This window comes from Carettochelys insculpta, chromosome 29 (genome assembly GCF_033958435.1).
Source record: "Carettochelys insculpta isolate YL-2023 chromosome 29, ASM3395843v1, whole genome shotgun sequence".
Classification (NCBI taxonomy): domain Eukaryota; kingdom Metazoa; phylum Chordata; order Testudines; family Carettochelyidae; genus Carettochelys; species Carettochelys insculpta.
This window is the reverse complement of record NC_134165.1, coordinates 16,566,990-16,594,718: the sequence shown is the minus strand read 5'-3', so window position 1 is coordinate 16,594,718 and position 27,729 is coordinate 16,566,990. Positions and strand designations below refer to the sequence as shown.

The 27,729-nt window shown below is 50.3% G+C and overlaps 2 protein-coding genes across 6 annotated transcripts; both read left to right on the top strand.

Moving 5' to 3' along the window:
* The first annotated feature begins 975 nt into the window (after positions 1–975).
* Positions 976–14,781, top strand: SMARCD1 (SWI/SNF related BAF chromatin remodeling complex subunit D1). 3 transcript variants are annotated; one of them, XM_074980424.1, is made up of 13 exons: positions 976–1,158; positions 2,261–2,448; positions 3,580–3,622; positions 3,727–3,849; positions 4,169–4,291; positions 5,528–5,644; positions 8,100–8,201; positions 8,328–8,489; positions 8,640–8,737; positions 9,432–9,567; positions 10,630–10,752; positions 11,055–11,156; positions 12,344–14,781. In XM_074980424.1, exons 1-13 carry the CDS (start codon positions 1,003–1,005, stop codon positions 12,395–12,397), a joined length of 1,527 nt encoding a protein of 508 aa, XP_074836525.1. In that variant the 5' UTR covers positions 976–1,002; the 3' UTR covers positions 12,398–14,781. The 3 variants fall into 3 exon arrangements, with proteins under 3 accessions (XP_074836525.1, XP_074836527.1, XP_074836528.1); XM_074980426.1 differs by lacking the exon at positions 4,169–4,291; XM_074980427.1 differs by lacking the exon at positions 976–1,158 and having other exon boundaries at positions 2,316–2,448; positions 3,525–3,622; positions 12,344–14,780.
* Positions 14,782–16,258: 1,477 nt separating this feature from the next.
* Positions 16,259–26,967, top strand: GPD1 (glycerol-3-phosphate dehydrogenase 1). Of its 3 annotated transcripts, none has more exons than XM_074980428.1 (9): positions 16,259–16,377; positions 16,823–17,000; positions 18,688–18,828; positions 19,306–19,444; positions 20,541–20,594; positions 23,687–23,799; positions 24,204–24,437; positions 24,896–25,002; positions 26,646–26,967. In XM_074980428.1, exons 1-9 carry the CDS (start codon positions 16,271–16,273, stop codon positions 26,740–26,742), a joined length of 1,170 nt encoding a protein of 389 aa, XP_074836529.1. In that variant the 5' UTR covers positions 16,259–16,270; the 3' UTR covers positions 26,743–26,967. The 3 variants fall into 3 exon arrangements, with proteins under 3 accessions (XP_074836529.1, XP_074836531.1, XP_074836530.1); XM_074980430.1 differs by having other exon boundaries at positions 24,896–25,052; XM_074980429.1 differs by lacking the exon at positions 20,541–20,594.
* The last annotated feature ends 762 nt before the right edge of the window (positions 26,968–27,729 follow it).

The window sequence follows — 27,729 nt, the reverse complement described above, 5'->3', positions numbered from 1 at the left end:
CCTGTCACCCACAGCTGGCAGCATGTGTTTCTAGTGGTGGTGCACATCTGCACATGCCTTGGTGCAATTAACAGGATTTGCCCATGGATGGAAAACATTAGCAGGAACACAGGTGATCACAGCTGGAGTTCATACACCAGACATTAAGGGGGATGATCTTCCTAACCTGTCGAGTTGCATAGATTTCAATGGGGCTACATCGGATTTACACTGGTGTGATCGAGGAGAAAATTGACACCTCAGATGCTCAATACAACTAGACATCAACAGTGGACTACTTAACTAGCTGGCTTGGAAACCACCCTGGAAGCTCTAACAGAGCAGTGCTGGGCTGGGCCCTTGCTCATGGCGTGGCTTGGCTCATGAGCCAGACACGTTCCCCAAACCTTTTGGCACAGCAAGTATTTGTATCACAGCCATGATGAGACAAAAAGGAATTTGAGATCCTTTGCCCAAATCCCACCCTAGCCACAAATGCCTGAAACTGGGCTCTGATGGACAAAATCATAGAACGCCATTGTAGGACAGGGGTTGGATGAGCCCTGAGGCGGTCACTAGTCCAAACCCAGCTGCACATGGAGCCATCCCCTTGCATTGCACGTGTTTGTAGCAAGGTATTTTTAACTGCAGGGACCAGGCTCCTCGCTGTAGCCAGGGGCTCGGGGGCGCCGCCCGGACTCGGCAGCTAGGGAGAAGGGATCCAATTTTTGGAAAACTCCGGTAAGCTCGGGAGTCCGGCTCCGTCCTCCTGGGCACTGCCGCCCCACGCCCACCAACCGTGGGCGCTGTCCCCAGTCCCTGATGCTGCTCTAGGCGGCCCGCGGTACCTTGCAGTTCCGGGCTCCCGGAGGCAGGGGGAGTCAGAGGCGCTACAGCGTCTTTGTGCGCCCTCCTCGAGCACTCTATGGTCTCTCCGGCGCCGCTCTGTCCCGCGCGCTCGATAGTCTGTGTCCGGTTCCGGTTTCGGTCCCGCTGCCCTCCCCAGCTTTGTGCTGGGAGAAGATGGCGGCGCGGGCGGGTTTCCAGTCGGTGACTCCGAGCAGCGGCAGTGGGGGAACAGGAGCGCTGGGGCCGGGCACCCCGGGACCCCCAGTTCGCATGGGCCCAGCTCCCGGCCAAGGCCTGTACCGCTCCCCCCTGCCGGGTGCCGCTTACCCGGTAAGGCCGAGGGCGTGGCGGGCTTGGAGGCGGGAGCTGGAGGCAGGAGCGGGAGAAAGAGGGAGTTGGGGGAGGGTTCTACGCTGGGGAGCCCCTTCGGAAACGGGGAGGAAGGTTCCTGAAAGTGGGAGTCGGGGGGTGGCTGGGACCTGCCTTTGTCTGGATAGCGGGCAGTAAATGAGGTGCTCTGTGTCTGAGCACGCTCATGTCTTTGTGGCACGGGAGCCCAGGGCGTACAGGGGCTCGGGTAAACGAGACCCTGTGGTTGAAATGGCAGCAAACTGGGGCTGTGGCTCAGGAGCGTGGGGGGGGGGGGGAGAGAAATGGGGTCTAGATACACGATTAAGTGATTTCATAAACTGAGTGTTTGCAGATAAGGAGGAAATTTTGGGTGAAATTGGGGGCACCACAGGATAGGAGTGCAATCAGGGATATGCTAAAGAAGGGTTGCTCTTGGTATAAAAATTAAGCAGTTCTATAGCACCTTAAAGGCTAACAACTTAATTTATTAGGTAATGATATTTTGTGGGTAATACCCATTTCATCAAATATCGAGCAGAAATAAGAATCCTGAGTCTATGTCATGTGGGATGGGGAGAATAAAAATATAGCAAGTAACCCTAAAGAAAAGATTGATTATGAAGAGAGGATTTGGGAGCTGAAGCAGGGAGAGGAGATGCAGCCTAGACTAAATAATTGAGTTGAGAATTAGCAGTAGGAAGAGGGAGCATCTGGTGGGGATTGCAGTAGGAGTGGTGATTAATTGTGTGGAGAATTGTAGGCAGGGGTTAGAGCACAAGGCCTGCAGTGGGGAGAGGTGTGTAAAATTAAGAACCATCCACCATAGCCAGCTCTGTTGCTTATGATTTCTTTGTTATAATCCCATTCTTTCCTGATTGAATGCATCTGTTTCTGGAGTAGTTAACCCTGTGGTGATCTATTTAGGTCCATCCATGCAAATCCATGAGTCATGGCCCTGTGCCAGTGACATGGATTGGTGGCCCACTTGAGCTTAGGACTTAACTGCGCATTATTGGCAAGGCTCCATCTTTTCAGAGTTTGGATTGAATGGAGACCAGATCCCTTTTTTTTCTCTCCTCAGCGCCCTGGCATGTTGCCAGGCAGCCGTATGACACCTCAGGGGCCCTCCATGGGTCCCCCAGGATATGGTGGGAGTCCCTCAGTCCGTCCTGGAATGGCCCAGTCTGGTATGGATCAGTCCCGCAAGAGGCCAGCTCCTCAGCAAATCCAGCAGGTCCAGCAGCAAGCGGTCCAGAATCGTAACCACAAGTAAGAGGCCAGATTTCTCACTTTGTTCTGAGGTTGATTGTCTTTTCTATGACCACTTAGTGGCTCTTCCTGAAGAACACTCAAGTCCTTCACAGGTTATCTAACTATAATACTATCAAAATGCAGCCACCTCTGAGGCAGAAGGCTGCAACAAGTTAGTGCATGGCACATTGCTAGATAGACATTCAGGGTCAGGCATATTTTGTCCAAAGCACTAGCGCATCCACCCCACCTACCCTTGCAAAAGTGCTAGGGATACTCTAATGTCGACTTCAAACAGACATGATCTGAGATGGTTAAGGAAGAAAGCTTGTAGAGAAAGCGGTATTTAAATTGAAATGGGCCATTTATGACTCTCCAGAAAATAGGGACCAAATCATAAATTCTTATCCATGGTATCAAAAGAAACCCCTTAGGACACTGGTTGGCCGTGTTGCAAAAATGGACTAGCTAATATTTAGTAATTTAGACACTTGCCACTGATGTCAGACGTCAGCATAGTGCTTTATTGTTTGCATCACTGCATCTGGGGCATATATGTTTCTCTTGCTACTTGCAGGCTCTTGGATTTCCCTTAATTGTTTTGATGGTTGACTTCAACTAACTTAAACTTTTTGTGCAGCTACTTCACTGGGTGATGGGAGTTTCAGATAATAATGCTCAGCTCCTATGCAAGAACAAGATTTTTTATTTCCTAAAATATTTTATTTAGTTCCTAATTCAACTTAATATTAAATCAAACCTGGGAGTCACTTTGTATCAAAATCATATTTAACCAAACACCTCTCCAAACTTGGGGCAACCCCAGCTGTCTATATCACTTGGGAGACTTGAAATGTTCAAGCAATCAGGTGGTCTCAGTCTTGCAGGAGCTTCTGAGCTTCAGTCTTGCTGTGGCTGTGGAGATGAAGGGGTGGGTAAAGAAAGTGTCTGTAGAGAGGAACAGTCACAATAAGCAGTCTTTGAAAGAGAGGAGGACTAAACTGAGACAGATATTGAGGAGCAAGTGCCCCGCATAGTAGAGTCCCAGGCCTGAGAATAAACTCACACCTCTGCTTGTTTTCTTGTGTTCCCAGGGGTTTAAGGGACAGACTGGTTGCTATCTTAATGTGTGTATCCTTCTTTAAACAGCGCTAAAAAAAAGAAAATGGCTGACAAGATTTTGCCTCAGAGGGTGAGTATGGTTTTACTTGTGCTGTCTTGCTGCTGAAGTTCTGAGTTCTACACAGTTTCAGGGAAGAGAAGCAACATTCTCGGTTGGTTTGTGCTTTTCTGTAGATTCGGGAACTGGTACCAGAGTCTCAGGCCTATATGGATCTCTTGGCATTTGAAAGGAAACTGGACCAGACAATCATGAGGAAACGCCTTGATATCCAGGAGGCCTTGAAACGACCCATTAAGGTAAAGGAGGATAATGCTCAGGTTTCTCACTGGGTGATTAGAGAGCTGTGCCAAGACTGGCTTACATAGCATTAGGGTGGGACTGTAAAAGTTCTTGGGAGTGTAACGGGTATGTTGTTGTCCTGTCTAGGATATTAGCATCAGAGTGCCATCAGGAGTTCTTGCTTGGCTTGCTATCTGGCCTGGCACTCTGTTTTTCAGGTGCAGGAGGTGAAAGTGAGTCCCGGTTCTGAGGTTGCTTGGTGGTGGCTGTAGCCTGAGCAGGTTTACTGGCTTTTCCATTTTGTTGTTAACATTTAACGGATGCTTTTCCTTTTAGCAAAAGCGAAAGTTGCGCATTTTTATCTCCAACACCTTCAATCCAGCCAAGTCAGATGCAGAAGATGGGGAAGGGACTGTTGCCTCATGGGAGCTCCGGGTGGAAGGGAGACTGCTCGAGGATGTGAGTGAGAGGCACAATGTCCCTCAGGGAAGGGCGAGGGAACAGCACTAATTCTCCAGATAAGATGAGCTGAATGGGTGTGGGACCTAAACCTTGCTGGGTTTTGACCAAAGAAGATGCTTTCAAAGGTCTGGAGTTGGAGGTGAAGACCAACTGCTTAATATCTGAGAATGGAATTAGGGGCCCTCTATCCCAGATGATCACAATGATCCTTTCTGGGCCTTGGACTGTCTCAGTATATCCTCTCTTACTTGTACCTGCCCAAGGAGTCTGATGAGAAGTGGGAGAGAGTAAAAGGCTCAGTTGGCCACCCCATGAGGTAGGACACTACAATAATAATACTTAGCTCTTTATAGCTAAGAGAATTGATGATGGGTGCAGATCCGTGGCACTTCCTTTTCCCTATCTCTGAAACCAGACACATTGCAAACCAGATTGCACATAGCGGTGCTGTATATTCATCCCACTCAAAAAAGTCTCTAGTCTTCTGTGAGAAATTGGCTTTGAGGCTGGATTTGCAAACTCAAGGGAAGGATCAGGGTTTATGATGGGTTGTTTGATTACGTCTTTACTCTTGTGCCAGCAATTCTAGGGCAGTTTTGGAACAGGGGTTTCTGGGCTTTAATCTTCCTTCATTAATAAGACTGTTTGCCATGAGCCCAGAGGAAGCCTTGAATCCATCTTGCAAGAAACTAGTCAAATATGACATTTGTGCTACCGTTCTTGGCAAGGGCTTCCCAGGGAACATCCGTATTGGATGTAAAATCTGTTCCAGTACTTCCTGGGTTGTTGTGGACTGTCCTGTGCTGGTGGGATTCTTCCTTTTTGTGCTGGACTGCTGCTCTGGGTAACACTGTGTATGCCCTTGAGGAATCTATTTACTCTAGCCTGTCAGGGATAGCCTGCCTCACTGACTGGCAGGCAGACTACAAAAAGGAGAACAGCTTCTGATACCCTGGGTTTCCTAAAAAGAGACAACCCCTGCCCCAAGTGGAAAGGAAAATGGATGAATGACATAGAATGGAGGGGAAGGGTTATAACAAGATGGCAAAGAGGCTAGGGTAAACAGCAAACTTTCCATTGGCTTAATGTTAGGGTTTTGGAGGGAGACATGGGTTTAGTATCAGTAAATGGGAGTCAAAGTGTTTGGTTCCTAACAGTGCTGTTATACATGCCCACTGTGCTTCCCTCCTGGCCTTTGCAGCACTAACATTCCTCCTTTCTGTGCTGACACAGACTGCTCTGTCCAAATATGATGCCACCAAACAGAAAAGGAAATTCTCTTCTTTCTTCAAATCTCTGGTGATTGAACTGGACAAGGACCTGTATGGCCCAGACAATCACCTGGTGGAGGTGAGCTATCCTTTGTTATATCATGGGGGTGAGCAAACTTTTTATGTCAGGTCCCACTTTTCATCCCTGCAGTTAGCAGGACCCCCTGCCCATCCATCCTCTCTAATGTAATCCACACCAATGGAAATTTCAGTTCCGTTCATATTTTAAAAAAAACCTTGTGGCATGTGTAAGAAAATAAGCATGTAAAATATAAAAGCTTTATTAATTGGTATAAAAACATGAATACACATACATACAAACAGTAACATATTTCAACATTTTAATGAAATGGATGAGTCTGACACCCAGCAGCCAATCACTGTATACCCCTTATGAAATTTCACGCCTCTGCCCGTCATTTTATGCACCCCTGTTGTATTATATCCAAATGGAATTGAGACTGCTGGTAGCTATGTCACTCTGGGAGCCAGGAACTCGCGTGCTGAGCCCAATTCAGTTACTGATTTGCTAGGAGCCCTTGGGCAGATCACTTCACCTCTTAACATAAGAACAGCCATACAGGGTCAGACAAATGGTCCTTCTAGCCTCTACTTGTCTTCTGACAGTGGCTTCTACCGGGTGCCCCAGGAGGAATGAACAGGCAATCATTAAGTAATCTATCCCTTATCTGCCATTCCCAGCATTTGGCTAGGGGCTGCATCCCTGCCCATCCTGTCTAATAGCCATTAATAGACCTGTCCTCTGTGAGCTTATCTAATTCTTTTTCATAATGTTGGCCTTCACAACATCCTCTAGCAAGGAGTTCCATGAGTTAACTGTGCATTGTGAGGGGAAAAAAATATTTCCTCTGTTTTAAACTTGCTGCCTATTAATTTCAGTTGGTGACCCCCTCCTTCTTATATCAGAAGGAGTAAATAACATTTCTCGGTAACAACCTCTATGCCAGTCATGATTTTATAGATCTCTGTCATATCCCCCCTCAATCTCCTCTTTTCCAAGCTGAAAAGCCCAAATCTTATGAATCTCTTCTCTTCTAGCAGCTGTTCTGTACCCTTAATAATTTTTGTTACCCTCTTCTGAAACTTTTCCAATTCTGATGTTTCTTTTTTGAGCTGGGGTGACATCTTCATGCAGTATTCAAGATGTGGGTGTAGCGTGGATTTTTAAAAAGACAGTATGTCTCTGTGAAATGGGGATCCTGCTAACCTACCTTGGGCTATGTCTACACTAGCCTCCCTCTCCCTTTTGAAAGGGGGATGCTAATGAGACACTTCGGGATGTGCTAATGAGGCGCTGCAATGAATATGTAGCACCTCATTAGCCTAATGGCGGCTGCCCCACTTTTGATCACACACAGCTCATCTACGCGGGGTCCTTTTCGAAAGGACCTGCGCAATTCGAAATCCCCTTATTCTTATAACCAAATAGGAATAAGGGGATTTCGAAGTGTGCGGGGTCCTTTTGAAAAGGACCCTGCATAGATGAGCCACACGTGATCAAAAGCAGCACTTTTGAAGTGCTGCGGCTGCCATTATGTTAATGAGGCACTGCATATTCATTGCAGCACATTAGCATATCCCAAAGTGTCTCACTAGCATCTCACTTTCGACAGCTGGGGGCTAGTGTAGACATAGCCTTGGAGGGGTAGAAGCTCATGGGTAAGAAAACTTTTATTTATGCCCTTTCTTCTCTATTCTGTTGAATAAGAGCAGTGTCAGAGTCCCTTAGCTTGGCATGATTTGTATATGTGAAGCCCTAGGCAAAGGATGCTCCTACGTGAAGTGCAAAGACACAGCGCACAAGTGCCAATCTCTTCTGTTACCCATACTTGGAGCAAGTCTGCACCTCTGGTTCCATGGCAGAGATGGACACACAACCTGCTTATGCTGAGAATCATTCCTGAAGAAGCTGATCAATTATATGTGCTGCTTGCTTGCAGCATAGCTGGAATGTTGAAGACACTAATACACTTGCACACTTATTTGAAAGTAGAAGCTAAGAAACATCAGCCTTAGCAAAGAGGCTAAGGCAGAACTATTAGCGAGCAGCTATTTCTAGATATATTAAGCAATTGTTGCATCCAAGCCCATTGTATTTTGAGACAGCACATGATCCATGCCAAATAAATGAAGACACTTGTCACTCACTTGGCTCTCGTACATTCACATTGCATCCATCTCATTCTCCCCTGATGCTCCAGAATAGTAATCTTGACCTTTAAAACTGGGGAGTTGCATGCCCCTCTGATGAACCTTCCTCACGCTATTCACTACAAGAGTCCCAGCCTCCTTTCAGATGGGCTGGCAAAGCCACTATAACTGTCTGTATAGTAAGAGACACATGGCAGAGCTCACATGCTGTCAAATGGGCATGATCTTTGTTGGAAAGGAGTTTGGGTCATCCATAAACTCCAATTACAGGTAAGTGTTGTGCCTGGCAAGCAGCAGGCACAGAGGAAATGACCTGAGAGGCTCTGTCCCTAAACCACCTCCACTGCTTTTTTTTTTTCCAGTGGCACAGAACTGCCACCACCCAGGAGACAGATGGCTTCCAGGTGAAGAGGCCTGGGGATGTAAATGTGCGCTGTACTGTCCTCCTGATGCTGGACTATCAGGTAGGCAGGCTGGTACTGTGTACGTGGGGAGTGAGCAGTGCTTTAGCATCAGATTTGTGATTTGGAGAAGCCTTATCTGCAGCTGCATCATCCTTATCCTTGCCTCTGCTGTGCTCGTCTCCTCAGCCTCCGCAGTTCAAACTTGACCCCCGTCTGGCTCGTCTCTTGGGGATTCATACCCAGACCCGACCAGTTATTATTCAGGCACTATGGCAGTACATCAAGACCCACAAACTACAGGACCCCCATGAGCGGGAATATGTCATCTGTGACAAGTATCTCCAGCAGGTAGAGAAGTCTGCAGCATGGGGTGGCTGGGGCAGTGAGTTTGGGGCTAGAGATGGCTTTGGCTTCTGTTGCTGGGAACCAGAAGTTTTCCAGTCTGCTCCTTTTCCAGCAGTGTACTGTTTTCAACTCCATCCCCTCTTTTTCTTTCAGATATTTGAGTCTCAGCGGATGAAGTTCTCAGAGATTCCTCAGAGACTGCATGCTTTGCTCATGCCCCCAGAACCAATCATCATTAACCATGTGATCAGGTGAGATTGGCTCAGACGCACCGTTTGTTGGGAAGGGCACAAAAGTGAGTGATAGTAACAGAGAGGAAGCCGTGCTAGTCTATACACTATCAAAACAAAAAGCAGTCAAGTAGCTATGGTCTGAAGAAGTGGGTCTGTCCCACGAAAGCTCACCTAATAAACCATTTTGCTAGTCTTTAAAGTGCTACTTGACTGCTTTTTGTTTTAAAAGTGAGCGAGTGTGACTTGTATGGAGAGATGTTCCTTGTTATAGTCGGTTTCAGTAGTGGCTGAAATTCCTGCACGTCTCCATCTTTCCATGCTGTTGTTTACTCTTCCCCATGTGCATTCCACAGCCTCTTTTCCCTCTTCGCCAAGCACAGGTTCTGTAGATCCTTCTGCCAACACTCGCCTCCACACTGCTCACACTCTAGTATTTGAACTCAGGCCCTTGCTCTGCACTTCTCTAGACTGTAAGCTCCTGGTCCCCTTTGCTGCATGCATGATATGTGCCTAGGGAAGTAAAGTATTTCCCTTGTGGTTGTTACTGACCCCTTTTGTCTCGTACCGAAAACCAAATGTAATGCATAAGCTGATACTGACTTCCATTTTCACATCTCTCAACCCCTAGAGCTTAGGGTACTAGAAAGGATGCATTCAAACACTGACTCAGGCTTCTTGCTTTTTCTGGGTGTTCTTTTGCTGGTGTCCACAGTGTTGACCCAAATGACCAGAAAAAAACTGCCTGCTATGACATCGATGTGGAAGTGGATGATACTCTTAAAACTCAGATGAATTCTTTCTTGCTGTCCACAGCCAGCCAGCAGGAAATCGCTGCCCTGGATAACAAGGTAGGAGCTAGAGCCTGCCCTTCCAGCTGTGAGAGTTTGTGTGTGGGGATGAGGTTGGCTGACACTGTGTTGCAGGGCAGATCTTCCTTGCAGATTTCAATATGGATTCATCTGGTGACTTTATATTTGGGATCGGGAACAGTGAGGGTGACGTTTCTGTGGTACCAAATCAGATGATGACAATCTCTTTCACTTACTACGAAAATAGATTTGAAAGTGAGTGATTAGAGGGAAACTGCTTTAGCAGCTAAAACAAAACAAACTCAGTTTACTTTAGGGCCAGTGCTAGTCTTCAATTCCTCTTTGCGGGCCAGCAGGCCCACTCCTTTGTCAAGGCTCTGTAGAGTTGAAGGGGTCTCTGCACATTCTCTTCCCACAGTCAGTTGGGGGATGTGACCCTACTGCTGCCCTGTACAAGGTCCCTGGTAATTGTGGAGGGGAGGTGGGGCTTGAGGGAAGGATGCAGTGGTGGGGGTGAGGGCAGAGCAGGATCTGGAAAATGCAGGGGAGCAAAGCAGGTGCTGGACTTAGGTAGGAAGGGTACAGGGTACAGACCCCCAGGCCACAGGGACTCACATGCCAGCAATCACGCACAGGCCGGATTGTGGAACTTCTTGGGCTGTAGATGGCCCCCAGGCCCTAGTTTGAGACCCCTACGTTTGAACAAGACACTGGGAATCAGGATGCTGAGTCCTCTTCCTGGATCATCTGCCTGAGACCTTGGGCAAGTGGCTCCATTGTGGACCACTGTCTATTGCACTACAGTTGGAGTAATGTAAAACTAGGTCTTGGAGGGATTGTCAGGCTTGCTGGTAGTTAACGCCACTTGAGATCTTTGGATGAAAGGTGCTGAATATCCTGTGTTTGCATGTCTCTGCATTGGTTAAACCTACCACCCTGTCTCTGAAGAAAGAGTGGTGTGGTGGCATATATCACACATCTGGGTCAGCCTGGAATGCTGAGTGTTTTCTACCTTAACATGCTGAACCCTTTGGTTTCTCTTGCCTTTCTGCTGGGTGGGCTGATTCAGCAATACCCTAGCCCTGTATTTTTCTCTCTCAGATCCATGAGACAATAGAAACCATTAACCAGTTGAAGACACAACGGGAGTTCATGTTGAGCTTTGCTCGTGATCCCCAAGGCTTCATCAATGACTGGCTCCAGTCACAGTGCCGCGATCTAAAGGTAAACAGGCTTTGCCTTTTGTGTGGAAGGCAAGCTGAGGCTCAGTCCATCCATTCAGACTCTCCTTGTTCAGTTAGCAGTTGAGATCCAGGCAGGGGCACAATTTGCAGGTCTGCAACCACAGCAACAAATGGAATTGAACACCAGGATTTCAGTCTGATGGCACCAGCTGTGCCAGGTCTTTCTGGAGCCTGCTTGGGGGCAGTGCTTGTTGTTAGACTAGGACATAGGGGGAGGGTTCCGAGAGTAAATTGGGTAGTTTCATGACTCTGGGTTGTAAGCTGCTCTCTTGGTGCCTCCAGACTATGACTGATGTAGTTGGGAACCCAGAAGAGGAGCGTAGAGCTGAATTCTACTTCCAGCCATGGGCCCAGGAAGCTGTCTGCAGATACTTCTACTCCAAGGTGAGCTTTTCTGTTTGAGGGTCTCCATCCACACCTGGCAGCTGCTTGTGCTACTTGCAGGGAGATTCTGTAAGCTCAGGCTAGGCATAGTGTAGCTAGACATAGTGTAGCAAGGTGCACAGTTGCACCCATATAGCTCTGCTGATGCATTTCTGCCCCAGCAGTCAGCACCTTTGTGCACCATAGATCTGGATTTGACACAATCTGACTATTCCAAATCCTGCTGCTTCAGATACGGGGATGCAACTTTGTTGGGTCATTTTGTCCTGTCCCCAGCCAGTCATCAGGGCTGGAAATCCACATTTAACTCTTTTCTGTCTTATATCCAATTGGGTTCAAAACCAGGTCATGCAAAGTTGATTGATACTAGTGTTAGCCCTCACCACTACCTAGCCCCCTTCTTCCCAGTTAAATCAGTTTGCTATGCAGACAAGCAGGTCCATAGTCCTCGGGCTTGTCGGGATGTAGTTGTTTCTTAGTTGTCCCTTGTGCAGTGTGGCTTTGAAAAAGGCTGTCCATCCCTCATGGGATACATGCCCTCTTGGCCTTTGCTTTCAGATCTCTAATGGGAGCAGCTCACAGGCTACTGCAGAGCTTTTGCAGACCCCAAAATCCCCTGCATGAAATTGAAACTGTCCCACTACAGGCTTCTTTATAAGCAAACCACAAAAGATTCTTTGCCTTTTTTTTCCCTTTTGTGTCAGAGACTGTAGTGCTTTGCACACACGTTAATTACCTCAAAGCCCTGAAGGAGGGAGGTATTGACTGCACTTCAAAATGAGGGCACCAGGGCACAGACTTGTCCGAGCTCCTGCAATGAATGACTGGTAGAGCTTGCATTAGAACCCTGGAGTTCTGACTTCCAGTCCATCTAAGCATTAGACAGTGCAGCCTCCCTGCATTGCTGTGCAGTGTGTGCATCCTCCGCTGGCTTGTGGAACAAATTGTAACCTGTGGACCCTGCTATGGACAGGCTTGAGGAGGCAGAGACCTGGAGCCACAAGGGGGAGACAGCCAGGCTGAAGGAGGAGTCCTGTTTTGTTTTGTTTTTTCCCCCTAGGGCCTGTGAATAAGTCCGGGCTCTTCTTTCCTTCCTTCCCTCCAGGCCTGGTATTTGGTAGTCAGATTTTGATTTACCATGCACTGTAAGTGTATTAAAATAGGGGATCTGACTTTTCCTCCCACAGGTACAGCAGAGACGGCAGGAGCTGGAGCAGGCACTGGGAATCCGCAACACATAAGCTGCCCAACTCTGCTCCTGATCAGAAGGCACCACAGCTACTTGTGGAGACTGAGTGCTTTCAGGGGGTCACCATTTAGGCCCACACAACCCCACTCCAGCATAGAGTCTTGCAGCCATTACTCACCTCTGGCAGTGTCTATATCAGTGTGACTCCAGAGCCCTGCAGGGCTTATAGGATGTAACAAGCAGACAGGCTCAAAGGGTCACCTACTTCTACCTGCTTTCCTCCCTCACTGAGGCCCTCTCAGTCCCCAAGATCTTGCAAGCCAATTTTCTATCTACCTTGCCTGTAATGCCCCCAGTAACCAGTATTGCTGCAGGCTCAGAACTTTTCTTAAGTTCAGGAATTTACCACATCCCCTTCTCCAAAACTGGGCCCCAGTTCTTGCACTCCAGGGAATGTGGGGCTGACAAGCCTCTCAGCGTGGGTCCCTCTGAATCTGCCACATGGAAGGAGGCCAGTAGCTGTTCACTTACCAAGGTCCCATGAGATGCAGCAGGCCAAGCTCCTGTACTATGGCGCACACACTTCTCCTAGGGCATGCTCTTGTACTGCCCCTCCCTATAGGACTCTCTTCTCCTGAGAGGGGATTTCAGTGCTTTGTAGAGAATTGCTTTTCCCATTGTGTCTCTGTCATCTTAGTTGCAGCTGCCTTCATGTTCCCTAGACCTGGAGCATGAGGGAGACACTAGTTCAGCACAGGGATTAAAGCACTATGAAGAGTTAACTCCACTGCATGCCAAGGAAGCTGCACACACAGCTCTAACATTCAGGATTGAGAAGCAATGCAGTCTTGCCAAAGGTTGCTTGTTCTTCCTGCTTCAGGGAGTGGGGAATACAGCAACTGAAGCTGCTCCTTGCAGTGGGATGATGCTGGAGCATAAAGCCTGAGGGTTATTTCTTGGAGCAGGCTGATGATGCTAATTTGTCTCTGCCTGTGATGAAGCGAATGCTCCCTTGCCTATATTTGAGGATATGAGGCGGCACCCTGGGCTTCTGCCAAACAGACCCAAACAAATAAGTTAGCAGAAGGGAAGGCTCCTCTGCTTTGTCATCTTCCATGATTGGTCATAGATTAGGTTCTGTGGCTGTCACAGGGCAAATGATCGAGTATGTACAGCTGGGTTTTCTCCAGCTGGGAAAGCAGCAGCCTAGATGTTGCTCCAAGAAATTAATTACTAATGAATGAATTTATGGCAGTCTTGTGCTTTTTGCCCTCAGGACCATGTGTGGGGGCAGGGGAGCACTCTTCACCTCTGCTCAGATTCCTGTTGAGCCTGTAAAATGAATGGGCTCTGAACCTAGTTGATCGTGCCTGTCCTGAGGGTTGCTGCAAAATAATGTTACTGACAAGCAGCCTTGCAGTGTGCAGGAGGGGTGGTGTGCGGTTGCTATGAAATTGGGAGCCACTATAGTGTGCGTGTGAGAGAGAGAGAGACAGACAGACACTACATGTCTCTAAGTAATACACTTTCTAATCTTCCCTCCCTTCTGTCTTTGGACCCTTAAAGAATTGCCCCTGTGTAGCATGAGGGGCTGAAGTCCTGGCCCTGGTTATTGCAGACCAATGGCTACTCAGGGCAAGTAATAGTGAAGGATACTTGGATATTGCCTAGGCCAAGTGTAGCTGGTGCAGAGTTTCTGTTTTTATTAACTGATAATGGTTTTTCATGGACCAATTTTTTTTGTACTGTATCCTTGTAGATGTTGCAGTTTTAATAAAAGCTTCCTATGAAGGAAGTCGCTGGCCCTCATGTGCTGGCAAATGGCAGCTTTTATGTGCTTTTACCGTGTATTACATAGATTTCATGAGAGACACCAGCATTTTTCAAATTGGGGATCCTACTCATAAGGGAGTTGCAATAGGGTCACAGTGTTATTTTAGTTGCGGGTATTGCCACCCTCACTTAAATGTTGCCTTTGGAGCTTGGCTCCCAGCCAGCAGCTGCTACTGTCCAACTACTCTGCTCTGAAGGCAGCACCACTGCCAGCATCACTGCAGAAATATGGATAGCTGAATAATGACCTTGTGACCCATACATGCATACAGGATCCCTACAGTTATAGTACTGTGACATTTTGTTTTATGTAGCTGAAATATATTTACAATTTTTAGAATCCCAGGGCTGCAATTGACTGACATGGTAATTTGGAAGGGTCCTAAGTATTTGCATTGACTTTTACGAAACTACTTAAAAAGCCATGGAATTGGCATTACACAGACAAGATGGATGAGATAATATTGTTTATTCAGGCCTGTGTATGGGGGGTGCTTTTGCACACATCCCTATGGGTCATGTGCAGTGCTGTTGGGCGTGGCAGGCACCCCCTCCTGTGCTGCTGGCCCTGACCCTTGGGCCACTCTGTCCCCCACCCTGGCCCCTTCACTGACCAGCCTGTCCAGGGATTACCTGGGGCGGGGGGTGGATGGTGATGGCAGCAGCTGCTGCAGAAGGTTGCCTCCCCAGCACTGTGCTGAGCTCTCCCAGCCCAACGAACCCTGCTTCTCTGAGGTACGGGGAATGGTGTGTTAGGCCTGTGGGGGGGTGGGGGAATGATTGAGTCTCATGGGGAATGAGGGACTCAGCAGGGTGGGGGATGTTAGAGCTGAGCAGGAGTTGGCTGTGCCCTGGCAGTAGCAGCCCAGGCCCAGCAACTGCAGCCTCCAGCACTCCTAGACATGGCAGCAGCCTCTAGCTTCAATTTCAGCCTGGCCCCAGTGGTCTGGACACCAGCAGCCAGGTAAGATAATCCAGCCCCAGGGTTATTCACTGTCCCCCACGTACACACTACCTGATCCCACATTCTTAGCCCTCTGACCTGCCTCCTGTACAGCCCCCTCATCTCAAGGCCTTGCTCTGAGTGTTCATGAGCCCTTATGCCTTGTTCTGGTTTCCTTACACACCTCAACCCTTACTCCTGAAACCCTGACATCCCAAGCACCCTGCCCTAACTTGTGCACCCTGTACATACTCCAGTCCTGTACCATGAGTACCTCCTATACCCCAACCTTGACTCCTGCACACCCACATTCTGCAGCCCACTGCCCAGAGCCTCCCACACCTTATCTCTTCATTTTTGGAGCATAAGGAAGTCAAGGCTCTGCCCTTCATTGTTCTGCTACTTGGGACCTTGGGTGCAAGTTACTTCAGTATGATAAAGGAAAAAAATATCCTCAGGCTTGAAACAACTGGTTTTATTTTTATTAAAGCAGTGTTCCTGAGTCCTGCCTGTTTAGTTCTCAGATGTCTTGGCTGTGTTGACTGATAAGCCTGCAACCTCCCTCAACTAACAGTCCATGTGTTTTCAAACCTCAAAGGCCTCTGCTCCAAATGGCTCAGCCCCAACCTTGTACTGTTTTTCAGCCTTATTTCTTAGCTTCCCTGGGCCAAGCATCAGGCTCTGGGATCTGCTACACAAAGCCCTCTGTTGTGCCTCTCCTGGCAGCAGGCTCAACCTTGTGCTCCGAATGGCAATACCCTGCCTCGGCAGTTTGTCTCTTCCTATAAATGCTGCTGCTTTCTGATAGGGTCAGGACTTTGACTCAGAGGTACTGATTTATGCTACTGAAGTGCTTCATCAAAGGCCCAGAGCCCCCAGCCTGTGCTGTGCCTGGCTTGTGACAGCGGGGCCCAGAGCAGCACCAAGTCTCCCTGCTTGTCTCCACTAGCCCTCGAAGCCTGCAACGATGGGCAAAGAGCGTGCTGGGGGCATGGGCACAGCGGGGAAGGGCGCAGAAAGGTCCCAGTCTCCACTGGCCCCCCGGCCCGCCTTTGCTGACGCCCTCCTCCCCCGACGGGGCCATTTGAGAGGCATGACTTGCTGTCTCTGTGGGCGTGGTTCCCTGGCGAGGGGCGTGGCCTGCCTTGCATGGGGGGGCGTTATAAGCGCCCAGCTTCGGAGATGCAGCTCAGTCGCCACCCCCCGTTCCCGACCATGGGAGGCCGGAAAGTCTGTATCGTGGGCTCCGGTAACTGGTGAGCGTCCCCCGCAGTCGCGGGGCAGTTCCTGACTCCGGAGCCTGCCGCGGACCTTGCGCTCGGTGCGGCCAGGGGGTCCCGCTGCCAACCCCGGGCTTTGCTCCTCCGAGCCCTGCCCGTGCTAGGCTGTGCGCCCCGCCCCGCTAACCCGTCGGCTCCTTCGCCCTCCACAGGCCCGGACCTCCGTCGCGCGCTGTGGCAATGCCGGGGCTCGCGGCTGCTACCCCTCCGCCCGGTATCCTGCAAAGCCTCAACGCCAGTGGGGGTCAAGGGGGTGACTGGCACCGAGACCCCTTTGGGTGTCGGGGTGCCTGCGTCTGTAGGGCCCCTGGGAGGGGGCTGGCTCTGCGGTTCGGCTGCCTGGGCCCCAAACGCCCTGCTAGGTGCTGAGTGCCCCCTGCCTGCGCCCCCAGAATAGATCTTTCTCCTGTGCCCCCTGCAGGGGCTCAGCCATCGCCAAGATCGTGGGCAACAATGCAGCCCAGCTGGAGCAGTTCCACACCACAGTCAACATGTGGGTGTTTGAGGAGGAGGTGGGTGGAAGGAAGCTCACCGAAATCATCAACACTCAGCACGAGAACATCAAATACCTGCCAGGGCACAAGCTGCCGCACAATGTGGTGAGTCCAGTGTGCAGTTTGTCAGGGAGCTGTGGGGCAGACATGGTTCCACTAGCATTCAGACTCTGCCGTCAGGTCAGGTGCAGGCTGGGGAGAGGCATGCATGGGTCCTTGTGTTTCACTAGCACCTGTTGTTCCAAAGCACATGGAGGGTGAAGGGTTGCAGCCACATCTGGGCTTCAGGGCAGCAAACAGACATTGCGTAGTGCATGGCATTTGGGCAAAGACCTGATGGCCTCAGTGTCCAAAGGTGTCTGGATCTCCTGCTCAGCTCCCTGGGAAGTACATACCAACCCTATTGGAATGAAGCAACTCCATATCTGAGACTTAGACTGGTAAACCATTCCTTTCCGCTGCCCAAAATCCACGGTGTGCAATGTGCTAGGAAAACCTCAATGGGGCACTGAAATGCAGCCAGTGCTGGGGTGGGCCCCAGTAGCTGGTTGTCAGCATCCAGCAATGTCACATAACTCCACAGGCTAGAAAGAAGCAGAGGCATGTCTCCTTTGCTGGGGAGACGGCAGGGGCGCTTTGGGGCCTGGCGCCTTGCTTTCCTGCCATGGCAGAGCCCTAAAACACAGCTGTGAATAGAGAAGCCAGCTGGTGTCTCTCCCAGCAGAGTAAAGATCAAGGTGGGGGTGGGGTGAAGGGACTGGCCTGTTTTAAAGGTTTGTCTCCTTAGTGATGGAGGTAATAAATAACAATCCCCCAGGCATCTGAGCTGGTTCCCTGATGCGAGGAGACAGACTAAGGGCTTGTATAACCACTGGGGGGAATGGCTTGCAGGCTCAGTTACTCATTCATGCAGTGACTTTGCTCTGTGAGCCCTGTGCCACTCTTCAGCCCTCTGCCTCTAATCCCTGTTGTTTGGCTGACCCTGTGTCTTGTTCACAGCATTTGGTCTACTACAACCTTGATTGGGGTAGCAGATACTTGGTAACTGTGATGGTAACAGAGCTGCATGTCTCATTAGGCTGCAGGTGGTGGGAGGGACAGCTCAGCAGCTTGAGTACTGGTCTGCTAAACCTGGGGTAGCGAGTTCAGTCCTTGAGGAGGCTGTTTAGGGAGTGGGGCAAATAGAAGTCTGGGATGGTGCTTGGTCATGCTAAGAGGGCTGGGGGCTGGACTAGATGACCTCTGAAGGTCCCATCCAGTTCTAGGAGATGTGTATCTTCAGTTATTTATTTAAAGGGTGTCCAGCCTGCAAAAAGCCCCTGCTGCACTGTCAGTCTGTGATGTTTTGGAGGTGGTGTCCTCCATTACAGTACCATGTACCAGCAGGGGGATGGCCAGGGCTAACCATAACTAAAACTCCCACATAAGTATGTGGTCTCCCCATTTATTGGCTTCATTTCCCTCCCCACTCTCCACAAAGTCCGTCTCTTGTCTGGTCTCTCTTCTCATCTGGGCCATGAGCTGAGCCTGTTCCTGGTCAGTGCTCTCCCATCTTCAAGCCCCAGCTTCATCATTGGCCCCTTCCACCATGCTTGACCAGTGGTCGAGAGGAGACAATCACCTGTTTTCTGACTGGGCTGTATCCTTGCAGGCCACACTTCCCCCACAGGAGAGTTGCTAGCAGCCGCTATTCCCCACTACATTCCTTAGCAATGTCGAGTTTTACAAGCCCCTCTTGACAGCTTGGTGACAGTGGCCACAGCTCCTTGGTGATGGGCCTGTTCTCCTGCAGGTGGCAGTGCCAGACCTGCTGAAGGCTTCTGCTGGGGCAGACATCCTGATCTTCGTGGTGCCCCATCAGTTCATCAACAAACTCTGTGAGCAGCTCAAAGGCCATGTGAAGAAAGAGGCCATTGGGGTATCGCTCATCAAGGTGTGAGCCAGGGCACTGCAGCTAGAGGCTTGGCTTTTGAGCCTGCCTTTTAGCTCTGAGCTTTGCAGCAATGAGAGCAGCTGGCGCTGGCCAGGTCTCTAGGTGGAGAAGATGCTGGGGAGGGAGGAGTTAAGGGACTTTTCATGGGTATAACGGGCAGAAGTGGCGTAATTGGGAAGGTGTATGAACAGGGTGCTTGACTGGAGGAGCATGGAGGGGTAATATGGGTAGGGCATGGGCTGGAACAAGGAGAAACTAAGGACCAGGCATTACAGTTCGGGTGGAGGGTTAATAGAGCTGGGGCATGGGGGTAGAGGTTAGGACACTATTGAGACAATCAGGTGGGAGACTAAAGTATGCAAGTGGGACATAGGGTAGGGTTAAGGGCAGATGGGGCATAGAGGACACAGAAGGCATGTAAGTGAGGGTGCTTGGGAGTTACTGGAGGAATAACCTCCATTCCTGGTTGCATGGCAGGGGGTGGATGAAGGCCCGGAGGGGCTGAAGTTGATCTCGGACGTTATCCGGGAGTGGCTGGGCATCGAGATGAGTGTCCTGATGGGGGCCAACATCGCCAATGAAGTGGCGGCGGCGAAGTTCTGTGAAACGACCATTGGTAAAGAGCTACCTGCCCACTATCACCCTTCAGCATGGAGCTGGGGGGGTGCTACAACGGGTTAAAATATCTCCCCCTACTTCGGAGCTTTGTCAGCGCCCCCACCACCACCTTCCCAGGGCAGGGGGGGCCCTGCCTTCTGCCTACCCCATGCACAGGGCTTTGTGGGGGAGGGGGCACCATTGCAAGTATTAGATGCTGAGGGCACAGCTGCCAGAGTCATGTTCTGCTGTAGCTCAGTTGGGTGGTGCTAGAAAAGTGCTTTTTCCTGCCCCTCCTCCCCCCAGCATCCTGTTGTGGGTCTTGAAGCATTGGCCACCATTGTTAGCCTGCATGAGTGCATGGCGCTGTTGGCTATGCAGAACCCAGCTCTGCTGCTGTGTGTGAGGAGCTTCCTGGGGTCATGGTGTTCTTGGGCTCTAGTGACAGAACCCTCAAGTCCAGTCTCAAGTCATTTATTCCTGGTGAGGGATTCAGACATCTGCTGGGGTTCCACTTCTCTGGCTTTTCTGCCTTGGCACCACTGGCAAGGGAGGCAAAGCCTCTTGCGTCTAATGGGCTGGCATCCTTGAGAGGAGCTGAGCAGAGGCCTGTCTGGTGATCATCTACCAGAACTGGAAGTGCGCTGGAAAGCTCAGCTGATGACAGACCATCTGTGTGGCTTAGCTGTGAAACACAGAAAGCAGTCAGCAGCTCTGTTGAGTTTGGCTGTCTTGGGCACCTTGTCTGCGCATAAGGTTTGGTTTTAAAAGCTGCCAAGACACTGCAAAGGCAGGAGCAGGAGCTGTAATGTTGTAAACCTATCATGTGCTTAGTCCTACTCACAGTGGTGCCTAGCAGCCAAAGCCCTGTTGTACTGAGTGCTACCCAAACACACGCAGAGTAGCAGGCCTGCCCCAAAGAGCTAGCAGTCTTCACAGATGCTTTCCATGGCATGGGTCCATGTCAGTTATTTCTTGCTGGCTATACCAGAGAGTCTTGGCATTGGGCAGGTCTCCCAGGAACTGCTCGTTGGGTTTTTACTTTATTTATCTAGCAGTCACCCTGCATGTGGGACTTCCCAGCTGTGCAAAGCAACCATGTCTTTGTCCTACAGGGCTCCAGGCAGGCAGAATTTCAGAAGCAGAGGAGCGGTGTTGCAGCATGAAAAGCAAGAAGCTGAGTTGGGATGGGTTGTATATCATGTTACATTTGCAGGTTTTTTAAACTCAATTATGGCAAAATTTTTCAAACCTTGATGCTTAAATTTTGGGGTTTTAAACCTTGACCTGGCCTCCAAAAAGGTCAAGCCCTGTTGAAACGAGCTGGAGCTGCTGAGTCTCAAGCCAGGTCCCAACTGAGCATAAATGTTGATTTAGGCTCCTGCCCTCATGTCTGAAAATCAGAGCCGCTGGTTTTAATTCCCAGTCCATTATTAAACTGAGGGTCTGGCCCTATGGGACATATCTCCAGTTCTGGGTCTGTGCTTCTAATAGTTGTGTTTTACACCATCATATTATCTTTTCTCTGGCTTATTTGCTATGGTCATCATCTCCAGCTTGTGGAAGGTGGTGTTTTAATTACTAAACAACATGCCTCAGTCATATAGACTGGAGCCGGTGAGTCCTGTGTACATCTGCATCTAGACCTCCAGGCAGAGGCTGTGGTGCACTTTGCCTTTGTGTCATTCCTAGCACAAGGGACCCTCCCAATGCAAAAAGGCAGTGTAGAAAGTATGGTCATATTAAGCCGAAGAGATTGCTGAGGGCCCACTTATTCCCTGCAGCCTCTGTCACAGCACATGATGAGCAGCTTGGGACCAGCTGCCACTATGGCCGCACAGACACTGTGCTACCCCAGAGACCTGGCAGGGGGATTAGAGTGGCGCAGCAGCTACCTATACAGGTGCCACTCTACTTGAGGCTCAGTCACATGTCTTAGTGTGTGGTGCTCCTGCAAGTAGATGAGTGACTCATACATAATGATGGCATTCATTCAGCTCCTGAGCAGGCAAGGAAAACCAAGCCTGTGTTGTTCCTAATTAGGTGTCAGCATATTAAAGTTACGCCAGATGTGCTATGAGTAAAGGCTCCTTATTACATTGAAATCATGATTCAGCCTCCAGCTGAATAAACAGCAGGGGTCTGCTACCACTTCGTGGTTAGGCACCCTTTGCCAGACCGCTCTGCGGTGCAGCCTGGAGCAGGGCAGTAGGTGTGCAGGTTGGGGCAGGGGGAGGGACTAGTATTTAGTGTTTTGTAATGGCAAACATGGCAGCAGGGGTTCCCTTTACTACTGCAACAAATTAAAGCTCCACACCCCTTGCTGCTGCCAGCCCTTGATAGACCAGCTGTCTTGAATGGTAGCCCAAGGCCACCAAAGCTAGTGACTCAGCCCATCTGTGTTTGCTCAGCAGCTCGACAACAGGTTTAAAGTACCTTGCTCATGGATGCTTTCCCAGGGCAACACTTTGAGGACTTGTCACATGGGCACTGTCAGTGTGTGCCCGGGGGGGGTTCTAAATGAAATTCAGAGATACCCCGCTGGGGCTGACACAGTCTGCCTGGTCACCTAGCAGGGCTCTGTTTTAATTTATAGTTGGAAGGTGGGGCTTACACACTGCCCTTCTCCTGCCCAGTCTGCTCTGCAAGGCTCAGAGCACTTCACAAGCATTAAGTTCTCCCTCCAACCCTGTTGTCCGTGCAGTGAACCCATTTGTTCCCATGGGATGTCAGTTCCTCCTCTGCTCCTCTGGGTGTGGCTACGAGGTATCAGACAGTGGTTTGTTGGAACACTGGAACTGGAAACCTGGCATCCAGCCAGTTACCCCCCTGCATTTAGCTGAACAGATGAAATGATCTCGCTAATCTTTGCCAGCCATGTGCAGCTTTTTTCTGTCCGTGTGGAATAATTTTATGTGCACTGAGGCATGTGTGAATCATAGAATACTAGGACTGGAAGGGACCTCAAGAGGCCATCAAGCCCAGCCCCCTGCCCTAATTGCAGGACCAAGTACTGTCTAAACCATCCCTGATGGCCATCTGTCTAATCTGTTCTTAAATATCTCCCGCGATGGAGATTGCACAACCTCCTTTGGCAATTTATTCCACTGTTTGACCACCCTGACAGTTAGGAACTTTTTCCTAACCTCCAACCTAAACCTCCCTTGCTGTAGTTTAAGTCCATTGCCTCTTGTTCTAGCCTCAGAGGCCAAAAAGAACAAGTTTTCTCTCTCCTTCTTATGACACCCGAAAACCGCTGTCATGTCCCCCCTCAATCTTCTCGTTTCCAAACTAAACAAGCCCAGTTCTTTCAGCCTGTCTTCATAGGTCACATGCTCTAATCATTCTTGTCGCTCTCTTCTGGATCCTCTCTAATTTCTCCACATCGTTTTTGAACTGCAGTGCCCAGAACTGGACACAATACTCCAGCTGAGGCCTAACCAGTGCAGAGTAGAGCAGACAAATGTCTTCTCATGTCTTGCATGGTGACAACTATCAGAGAGGTAGCCGTGTTAGTCTGTGGCTTTGAGAACAACAAGAAGTCTTGTGGCACCTAATAGACTAACAGATATTTTGGAGCATAAGATTTCTTGGGCAAAGACCTGCTTCACCAGATGCATGAGTCGGGGGGGTGTTTTCCCCTCTGAAACCACTGCACCCACTTGTGCATCTGATGAAGCGGGTCTTTGCCCACAAAAACTTATGCTCCAAAATATCTCTTCATCTATAAGGTTCCACAAGACTTCTTGTTGTTCTCATGTCTTGTTCACAATGTGTACCAGCAATAGAAACACAAAGCCTAGCTGTGGGTGCTCTGCTAACAGGTGTCACTGGCATTTCTCCAATGGCCACACAAACATACAGCTTACAGAGAACACCGGTAAAAAACCATGAATAGTAGTGGAACGTGTGTTAGTGCTGTGTTCCAGGGAAGAGAATCCGGCTCTGGAAAAAGCACCACTGCTGCCTTTTGCCAGTGGGACACAGGAGTCCTGTCATGAAGCTGGCGGGGGTAAGGGCTCTCTAGGCACAGGCGCCAAACCAGTCCATGTGTAAGCTCTGCTGCCCAAGTCTGGATAAAACCAAATCCTGCCCCACTGGGCTGCAAGGCCCCAGCTCTAACACCTGGTAAGTGGGGCTGAGCTGTCAGGAGTAGGGTTGGGGCGGGGGCCATGAGTTCAGGGTAGGTGGGAGTTGGGCACAAGCCTTCTTCAGGAGACACGAAGTAAATGCCTCCCTCCACTCCGCCAACTCTCTTTAGGTTGCAAGAACCTGGAGCATGGACAAATCCTGAAGGAGCTGATGCAGACACCCAACTTTCGGATCACTGTAGTACCAGAGGCTGACACTGTGGAGATCTGTGGGGCCCTGAAGGTGCGTGAAAGGACAAGTCATGAGGTTACCCACAGGCCTGAACTATCACTTATGCAGGGGAAATAAGGGAGACAAACTGGAGATGCCTGAGGTGCACTTTGGCTGGGCCACCAGGGTAATGCGCCTTTGCTGGCACAAAGCATCATGAAAGCAATGGGTAGGGCTCAGTGTTAAACCCATCCAGCAGCATAGCCATGCTGCGGCAAGTGGATTCAGTGAGAATGCCACTGCAGTCTCCCATTCGAGTGCTGGCCTGACAGGCTCTGAGCAGGAGGAGGAAGTATGGGCCCTCAGGGCCCACAGGGATGTGCCTGAGTGCACCAGGACCATGCAGGTGGCTCATGGCGCTGACAGAGTGTGAATCCTGATGGTAACAGTCCCCTCTGTGCTGTTGTCCCCCATAGAATGTTGTCGCTGTAGGAGCTGGTTTCTGTGACGGCTTGAACTTTGGGGACAACACCAAGGCTGCTGTGATTCGCCTAGGGCTGGTGGAGATGCTTACCTTTGCCAAGCTCTTCTGCAAGGGCCCTGTCACCTCAGCCACCTTCCTGGAGAGCTGTGGGATTGCCGACCTCATCACCACCTGCTACGGTGGCAGGAACCGCAGGGTAGCCGAAGCCTTTGCCAGGACCGGGAAGGTGCGTGCCTGGGAGGGGAAACGGTGGTGGCAACAGAGACCTGAGCCACCTGGTCTTTCATGGGCAGAGGCTCGGGGGGAATGGGGCTGGACAGTAAATGGGCTGTAGCAAGAGGTGCCCTGTCTTGGTGGAGCAGAGTACAGTGGCCTAACTTCCCTGGAGAATCAGAGTAGCACTCAGTATCCATCTGGCCTAGCTCAGTCAGTGCTGGAGGAAGTGCCATCCTCCACAAGCATTACTGACTGCCCTGACACAACCCTGCACACTGTCCTCACAGTTGGTGTGCTGCAGTGAGCCTGTAGGTCAGACCTGGGCTACTGCTGCTCTCAGCAGCACATTTGGCCCTCCCTCATGATGGAGTTGTCTGACGTGGGGAAGCCAGCAGAGGTTGAGGGTCAGGGACTGAGAGTGAACAGGCTCAGCTCACCTTACATTTGGGTTGTATTTGGCTTGTTTAGTCCATTGAGCAGCTGGAGAAGGAGATGCTGAATGGACAGAAGCTGCAGGGTCCCCAGACATCTGCCGAGCTGAACCACATCCTCAGACACAAGAATCTGGTGGAGAAGTGAGTGCTGTTGCCCATCCCTGCCTGCAGTCTCCCTTCAAGCGCCACCTGTGAGTGGGTCAGACCTTCTGCCATGTCCCAAGCCTTAGCTCTGCACCTACATTTGTAGTTGAAGTGAACCTGCCCCCAAGCCAGGATTGTCTGATCAAGGGCCTCACTGGGGCAGAGGATCAGCCTGCTAACTCAGCAAACATCGCAGCCAGTTAACAGGTCTTTCGGAAATGACAATTATGAGGCTCCCTGGTTGCAGTGTTGTTCAAGCACCATGGGGTCTGCTATTGCAACCACTACTGCTTTCCAGTCTTGTTCATCATGTATGAGCCATATGGGTAGGTGCTGGTGTGTGTGAGGCTAGGCCTGCCCTGAGGCTGCAGATCAGCTGCTTTGCATGCCTGCTTTCAAAACTGCACCCTCCATGTCTCATGTGGAGACAGGAGCTCCACTCTCCTCCAGTCAACTCAGCCACAGTGCTTAATTAGAGCAGACGATGCTTTTCATCTGCCATGTTGAGCCAGGTAAAACTGGTGCTAAATCCAGAGGAGACCATTGGTGCAACAGTGACCTCTCAGTGCAATGCCAGAGTCCTTGCTCCTGTGTGTGTAAAGCCAGTGCCTGTATCTGTGGAGATCTTGTAATCTAAGGAGGGCCATCAGGCCTCAGAACTTGTAGGGGAGACCTGTGGAAACGCTTGGATGTTATAGTTCTGATTCCTTAGAGGCCCGTTTCCCTCTGATTGGTGTTGAGCCTAATGCCTAGCAGCTGTGTGGTAGGTGTTGTGTTGCAGGCCATGGTACATGTTGAATGAGGCACCAGATGTCTGTGGTCATTAAGATCTTGTAGCAATGGGTGTTAGCATGTTAATGGCAGGATGCCGGCTGCGCTCTATCAATGGCAGATCTGTTCTGCCTCTGTAAAGCCCCCCAGGGCTGTCTCTACTGATAGTTAAAGTACACAGCTGTGTGGGGGACCAAAGTGCCCCAAATTTCATGGTGCCCTGTGCAGCTGGCTGCTGCCCATGGTCTCTGGTTGCTGCCAGGCCATCCATCTGCCCTAGGACTATCTCCCAGCTGCCCCCTCCAGGACTCAGCCCCCCCCAGCCCCCACTCACCAGATGGAGACACACAGCCCTTGCAAGCTGGAGGACTGAGCAGGGGAAGCTACACAGCAGGAAGCTAGAGAGAAGTGGTGCTTTCCCCTTAAAAGTGCGGTTTCTCGCTGTCCGACTGCACAACCACCTGCTTCCAGCTTGAGCCCCCTCTCCGAGCCCTGTTCCAGGCAGCCAACTCTCCCAGACCAGCTGTCACAACAGTAAATAGTTTCTGGTCTGGGAGAATCAGCAACTCCTTTCCCCCAAAGCTTCAGCCACAGCTCCCCACCACACCGAAGGTGGGGTACCAGTGCTGGGCTCATTGGGCAGCAGCATCAGTAGGGCCAGCCCTGAAAACTCCTCTTCAGTCTTGACTGGATCCACTAGTCTTCATTCCTTGTCCCAAACTGCAGTTCTGTTAAGCAAACGAAGTGGGGTTCAGGGATCTCGAGGGATCCTGTAGCTGATGCTACCGAGGTTGAGGCTCTGTATGTACAGAGAGGGATTTGCCACCATCAGCGGTACATAGCACTTAATTTTGTCCATCTGTCAATAGGTTCCCCCTCTTCACTGCTGTGTATCAGATCTGCTACGAGGGCAAACCCATCACTGACTTCATCAAGTGCCTCCAGAACCATCCTGCCCACATGTGACCAGGTGTTGGGCCCCAGCTGCTGAACCACGGAGATGAGCAAGGCGCCACTGCTGGAACATAAGCCTTCATATACAGGGTCCTCTACGAGCCATTACAGCTCCTGGGGAAGGGTGGGTCCCCCTTCAATGGCCCAGGGCTGCTCAGCCCAGCAATGCTATCTTGATTCTATATGAAGGAACCAAATTAAACACCACAACATCTCCCTTGGAGGGAGGCCCAGCCATCACATGCCTCTTCAATGAAGCGACTGGTCTGGTTTCCAGTGGGGCTCACCTGGGCTCTCTTTGTGAGTTGTCTGCAGACAAAGCATGCAGGGTTGCTTTGGCTGTGAGTGAAAAATCTGTGTTTGCATGCTGCACTGCCAGCAGAAACTGCCTGGCAGGACAAAGATTCTTTGTTTGGTGCAAGAGTAGGTTTTTACACCTCCCTTTTAACTTACCCTCGCTGCAGGAAGGGACAGAGCATGTCCCTGCCACATTTTTTTATCTGCCCATAGCCAAACACTTAATGATTTTAAAAGGGATCAACAATTCCCATTTGTATCATAAGCCACAGGGCCTATGGAGCACCCCACATGAAATACTGCTTCCCAAAGTGTCTGTCAGAGCATTGTTCCAGCCCAACACTAGCTGTCATGGCACTGGGGTACTCTGGCCTTTCAGAGTGGTGAGAGTGATGCCTCTTTTTTAATGCCAGGGTAACTCTCCAGGAATCAAAAGGCAACTTTCCAGGGCTACATCACTGCAGCTTGTCAGAAGCAGTCAGAGGAAGTTCTTTTGCTTTTCACCCTGGAGCTCAAAGCAAACTCCACTGATTCCAGAATCCAGTCCTGTCCCAGCAACTGTTTGCCCACTGCCTCACAAGCTCCAATGGATTTGTCCTTCCTTCTGTGCTTTGTGCAGCTCTTTCTGGCTATTGCAAGCCAAAACTGATGCCCCCCCACCCCATGTCGGGATGACCTTGGTTTCCCCCTACCACTGGATGG